Genomic DNA, 6,000 nt, shown 5'->3' on the forward strand with positions numbered 1-6,000 from the left:
CAGGGAGTGAGCCCAGCTCCAGCCCTGGAGGGGTTTAAGGTGCTGGCTTTGTGGGTTGATGGTGCTGATGGGACATTGACAAATCTCCACAGGAGGCTGGGTGCAAAATAAAACCCACCCTGTGTGCAGGCAAGGACAGGAGCTATGGAAAGATCCCCTCCATCCCACTCCTGGGCAGGCAGGTGGGGAAGGAGCAGGGGAGCCAGAGGAGAATTCTACCTTCCAGTGCCACCAAAAGAGCAGGAGCAACTTAAACCCTGCCCATGCCTGCGTCATCCAGGTTCCAACATGTCCCAGAAAGTCGTGTCTCTATTTCCCACCTCCCCCCACACCTCCCTGGGGACCTGCTGCTCCGAGGGGCTTTCCCTGCTCAGAGAAAAAGTTCCTGCACCTGTGGAGTTCATCTTGCTGGTCCCAGTCCCAGCACTGCTGCCTGTCCCACACAGACGTGGCACGACAGGATCAAAGATCCACATCTTCAGCACCCACCCTTAGGATCCCCCAATCCTCTCAGCTCCACACCCCAGCAGGAAAGAGAGCACCTTCTCTCCAAGGCTGTTTTCACAGAATCATGGAATGGTTTGGGTTGGAAGGGACATTGAAGGTCATCTGCTTCCAACCCCCTGACACGGACAGGGACACCTTCCACTAGACCAGGCTGCTGAGAGCCCCATCCCATCAGACTTTCCACAATTCCAGGGAGTCCACAACCTCTCTGGGCAAGGGAGGTTTTTGGTTTCCAAGAAAAAACCTGCAAGTGCCAAGTAGAGCAAAGTCTGTGAGTGGCCCTAATTCAACTCTGGGATTCCCCATCCCCACAGTACCTCCCTGGCTTGTCCCTGAGGACACAAGGGATTCCCCTCCACTGACAAGACTGTCCACAGGGTTGTTGCCCCTCCTGGCTCTGTGCATCCCTGTGTCCTGCCACCCAGTGCTCCCAGCCCATCCCTGCTGGGGGGGATTGACAGAAAGCAACACCCAGACCCCAAATCCTCCCACTTGGAACACGAGTCAGCTGCCGTGTGCCTGCTACTCAGAGGCTCAGGAGAGTGAACACGGGCTGTGCTTGTGTCCTGGAGCACCCAGCCTGCCTCAATCCCACTGCAGAGACACGGGAGACCCCCCTCCCTCTCTGCAGTCCCAGCTTTTACAGCTCCAAAAGGCGGTGCTGTGGTTTCCACCAAGGGTTAAGCCCAAGGCAGTGACAGCCAGGAGTCCAACGGGGCAGAGCTGCCCACACTGCTGCCGCTCCCTCCCTCCCTCCCTCCCGTAGGGATGCAGGATGCAGGATGTGGGATGCCTGCCTGCCACGTGCAAACAGCTCCATGGAGAAGCGTCTCCTTCTCCCCCACCTCACCCTGGAAATCAAATCTCTCTCCTCTCCTCCTCCTTTTTTTTTTTTTTTTTTTTAAACAAAAAAGGACCGCATCATGTGATTTTCCTGCCTTAACATCAGTTTTTTAACTTTGGTTGCCACAGCAACAGGATGCAACTTGGCATCACCATGACAACAGCTGCCTCTGTTTAAATTCACCATCTGACAGGCAGCCTCGCTCTCCCCGGCTGTCAAAAAGATGGACCTGCCATTACACCTACTCGCCCCTCCCAAAAAAAAACCTTCTAAAATCTGATGAATGGAGGGCACAGAAAACAGGCTGGGAGCAGGGGGAGGGGGGAAATGTTCTTGGGGAGGGCAAGGACGGAGCTGCCCGAGGATGGCACGACGTGGCGCAGGTTCTTCCCTTGGGAAGGCGAGACCTGCTGGAATTTTGGCCGGGGAAAAGCCAAGGTGCAGGAGGTGCTTGGCCAGGGGGGTGTGACATTCCCAGGGTCCCTGAAGGGCCCTGCCCACGCAGTGTCAGGTCCCAGGGACAGTCATGGTGAGCAAAACAGCTCAGCCACTCAGGGGTGTGCTTCCCACAGAGCAAAATCCTCCTGATTGTTGGGATGGAGCTCTGAGGGCGCTCCAGGCTGCTCCAGGCCAGCCCAACACCAGTCCAGCCCCCCAAAGGGGATGAGATAGGTGAAATCCCTCGGCACAGGGAACGTGGACATCCTCTTTCCCCTGCCACACTGGGGGTAGGTGCAGCGGACAGCCTGCAGCCAGATGCTGTCCTTGGGGACACAGCCAGAGCCACACAATGTCATCTGGCCTTCCTGGGGCGGGAGAGGGATCTTATCCAGGTCAAATGTGATTAAGCGGATGAGGAAGGGAGCAGATATAGATGAGCTGCAGCCCATCTCGTATCCTAACTGAATTGGAGCCTTCCAGGCAGCCAAACAAATGAAATCAGGGTGAAAGGCCTGGCCATCAGCAGGAGGAGAGCAGGCAAGAGGACAAGGCTGCGTTTCCCAAGGAGAAGAGAAGGAGATGTTCCCTAGAGCCAAAACAGCAGCTGCCCCGTGGTTTGGGCAGGACCAGCTTTAAAAGAGCAACTCCAGTGGAGGTTTCCAGTGAGCTTTCCAGCGAGGAACTCGGCAAAGGCTTGCCTCCCATGGAGCTGCATCCCAATCCCAGTTGCTCGTATTTCTCCTCCTTCTCCTCCATGCATCATCCCTATTTACACTGGGAAGCCAAACTGCAGAGGCTGCTGGTTATAATTACACAGTTACCCAGCAGATATCCAGGCCTGAATCACCAGATATTTTTAGCCCTATTACCTAGTCAACGAGAGCTGGATGAAGAAGAGCCTCCACTCCACCCCGAGCTCCTCTCCAGCCCCTTTGGCTTTCCTCGGTGCTGTGCCCACCCTGACCCACGGCACCAGGACTGGCCCATCGCCCTCCCAGGGCCAGCAGCTCCTGCTGACCATGGCCAAGATCCAGTGCTCTCCTCCCCAAAATTCCCTCGCCCAGGAGCGATGCCACGGGCTCCAGGCCAGGCAGCTGAGGTGCTCACATGGTTTTCCTGGCCCTACCAAAAGGCACCGGCTGCCCGTGCCAGGCTACAACTGCGAGGATGGGAACCACTGGCCAGGCCAGCCTCACCAAACTCATCACCAAATGGCCCTGCTCTTTCCCAAGCCCTCAAAACTCCACTGGTGCAGAGAAACACCCAGGGTGGATGCGTCTTTCTGGGAAAGAGATGGCAGCGGGGCGGGGGATAGGCAGGAACACTGAGCTCCCGCGCCTGGAGCTCGCCTGTTCCCAGCACTCACATGGGAATATGTCACTTACTTCTGGAAAAAAAAAAAAACACAAAATGAGCCCATCTCCCTCATGCATTGCAAATTCCAGGGGAGAATAATGCTGGGGAGTTCTGCTCATGTGGTGGTGGTGGTGGAGCTCCAGTCTCTAGGAGACAGCGGCTGCCTGGAGATGAGACATCACGCCGGCACGGGACCCCAGCCCACGCCGGGAGTGCCGGGCCAGTGGCAGCACCCCAGCTCCTTCTGGCTCCCAACAAAAGCTGGAGGGGCGAGAGCCCTCCCACACCGTGCTGGAAAAGCACATGAATAATTTGGCATATTCTGGAAAAGCAGGCAGCCGGCCTGGCCGCTGCCCTGCAGGGCTCTGCGCTGAGCCGCCACGGCCCCGCGCTCCTGCAGCCACCCGCCCCCTGGGCACTGCCAGGAGGGGCAGATTTGGGCAATTCGGCCCCTCCAAGCCGGCCCTTCACACCCAGGTCACCCCCTCGAGCCTGGAGATGTCACAGCTCCCCAGGCAGGAGCGGTTCCTGCCTGGCAGAGGCTTGACCTGACGTGTCGGAGCTGCAAAGGGACGATTCCCCTGCCACGCTCTGCAGGGCTGGTGGCCTGTCACCAGAGGCTTTCCCCCGAGCTACCTGTTGCACCAAACCGAGGCATCGCTGCCTGGCACCAGGGAAAGCTCTCCCATGCCCACCAGAGGAGCCAGGAACTCCACCAACAAGTTGGAGGGAGAGAAAGCGGCGGCAGCAGGAGCTGCATGGAATCCCTGCTGCAGAACACGGCGCGGGGAGGCTCCTACAGCCACAGCCTGGCCACGCTGAAGTTTTCAGGCTCAGATCCTCCGTGGGGGCAAAGCCCTGGAGGCGTCTCAGGGGGCAGCAGGCACTGAGCCCAGGCTGCTGTGGGGCTGAGGGCCGTGGGGCTGGGCAGCAGCCAAGGCGCCCAGGGGCACCCACAGGGAGGGTGGGAGGAGAGAGAGGTGCGTGGGGAGGTTTGAAAGGATGGAGGAGCAGGGGAAGGAGTGGAAGAGATCTGCACCCTCCACCCTGCTCCTGGGATAAAATCGTGGCTCCCCGTGCCAGCCTCTCCAAAAAAAAGGCCACGGGGGCCCAGCCAGAGGCTTCCAACATCCTTCCCTCTGCCGCAGGGAGGGGGCAGCCAGTTCCCAGAGCCACCATGGGGGGCCGGGGGCTGCAGGGCGAGGACGGCTGTGCCCCTGCCAGGCACGATCTGCAGCGCAGAGGGCACGCACAGGAGGGACAGAGCCACCACCCAGCAGGGACTGGAGATCCGCGGGGCTCCCAGGCGGCTCAGGGTGCGGTGGGGAGACAAAACTCCGCGAGACACCGAGGCACAGAGAAAAGGCCACTACCTCCCACCTCCCCAGGCACGCACACAGAGCATCCCAAAGCACGCAGGGATCAGAGCACCCGTCCCTATCAGCACGGGGAGCGAAGAAATCCAAGCCTCGGGAGAGGCTGGGGGACACCCGGGGGTGGGGGAGAAAGGGCTCAGCTCCCGTCAGGAGCAGGCAAGGAGCCGAGGACGGGAGGGGGAGCAGCAACAGGGCGAGGAGAGCATCCCCGGGGGCCGGGGCACCCCTCTCGGCACACCTTACCTGCCCGATAGTGCCGCACACGCGTGTCCTGGGCAGCCCCCGAGGCAAATCCGGGCAGCACGGCTGGGGGCTCACGGGGGCTGCAGAAAGGATATGGCCAGTCGATGAGCTTCTTGGCGTATTTCCTGACTATGTTCTCTTCCCCAAAGAGGAAGAGCGATCTGTTGACGGTGAAGCAGTTCTGCCGGACGGGGATGGGGTTGTACAGAGCCATAGTCCGGGCTCTCTGCGCTTTGGTTTGCTTGAAGGCTCCCGGGCTCCCTCCCGCAGGGGCAGGAGCTCCTTGCCGGCTCCGGTTCTGGTCGGAGCCCCCATCTCCGGAGCCCAGCCTGCCGGCCACTGCCTCCCCAAAGCGAGCCATCCTGGAAGAAAACACACAGGTGAGCCAAAGCAGCAGCACCGAGGCGGCGGGGGGGGGGGAGGGTGGGAAAGAAGAGGGAGGGGGTTGCGGGGCGCAGTCCCAACCACAGCCCCCTCCTCCTCTCCGGGTGATGCTCAGCTCCGTCTCTCCTCCATCCCTCCGGGGGAGCGGGGACCCGCGTGGAGGAGAGGCGGCACCGGCTGGGCACGGGGGGCAGCCGAGCCTCGGGCCCCCCCAGAACGGCCACCCGGGCAGCGGGGCGGGCAGCGAGCCCTCCTCCTCCTCCTCCTCCTCCGTGCCCAGCGGAGGCCGCAGCCGCTCAGTCCCTAAGCACCTTCCCCCACGAAGCAAGGGGTTAACCCCAGCCACATCCTCCCCACCGCCGCGGCCGAGAGCCCGGAGCAGCCCCTCGGAAGCCGCCAGCCCCGCCGCAAGGCGAGCCGAGAGCTCGGCAAGGGCAGGGAGCCGGGTCCCTGCAGCCACCCCGCGGCAGAGGAAGAAGGCACAATTCGGAACAGCACCCAGCGCAGCAGCCGCGCCCGGGGGAACAGGTTGCAGCGTGGTCCAGCCTAGTTGGAGCCAAGTGTCCAACTCCTTCCTCCCGACTCCATCTTCAGCATCCTGCGGGAGCCCGGCCGCCCATGGCAGGGGCAGCGGGCAGGGGCGGAGGGCCGAGCCGCCGGGCGGGCACCTGCGGTGGGCAGGGATGCCCGGCCCTTCGCTGCCAGGGCAGGAGCGCGCAAGGCGGCGCCGGGCTTCCCGTAGGAGCCGGGCCACAAAAATTAAAGGCTGCCGCGCCTCTGCAGCTCGGGGACAGCTCGCTTTAATGAAGTCAGTGGCAAGACAGGCGCACAGCGGCGCGCACACACGCG

At 61.5% G+C, this 6,000-nt stretch overlaps 1 protein-coding gene across 1 annotated transcript in view; it reads right to left on the reverse strand.

Annotated features, from left to right (window-relative positions):
- Window positions 1-5,129, reverse strand: part of CACNA1E (calcium voltage-gated channel subunit alpha1 E) — a 99,648-nt gene extending 94,519 nt beyond the window's left edge. Inside the window, exon 1 of the mRNA XM_084210998.1 lies at window positions 4,829-5,129. Coding sequence (XP_084067124.1) covers window positions 4,829-5,128 — 300 coding nt within the window. The 5' untranslated portion in view covers window position 5,129. The remainder of the gene's footprint in view (window positions 1-4,828) is intronic.
- Window positions 5,130-6,000: the final 871 nt, after the last annotated feature.

Source organism: Fringilla coelebs, assembly GCF_963513975.1.
Source record: "Fringilla coelebs genome assembly, chromosome: 9".
NCBI classification, from domain to species: Eukaryota; Metazoa; Chordata; class Aves; order Passeriformes; family Fringillidae; genus Fringilla; species Fringilla coelebs.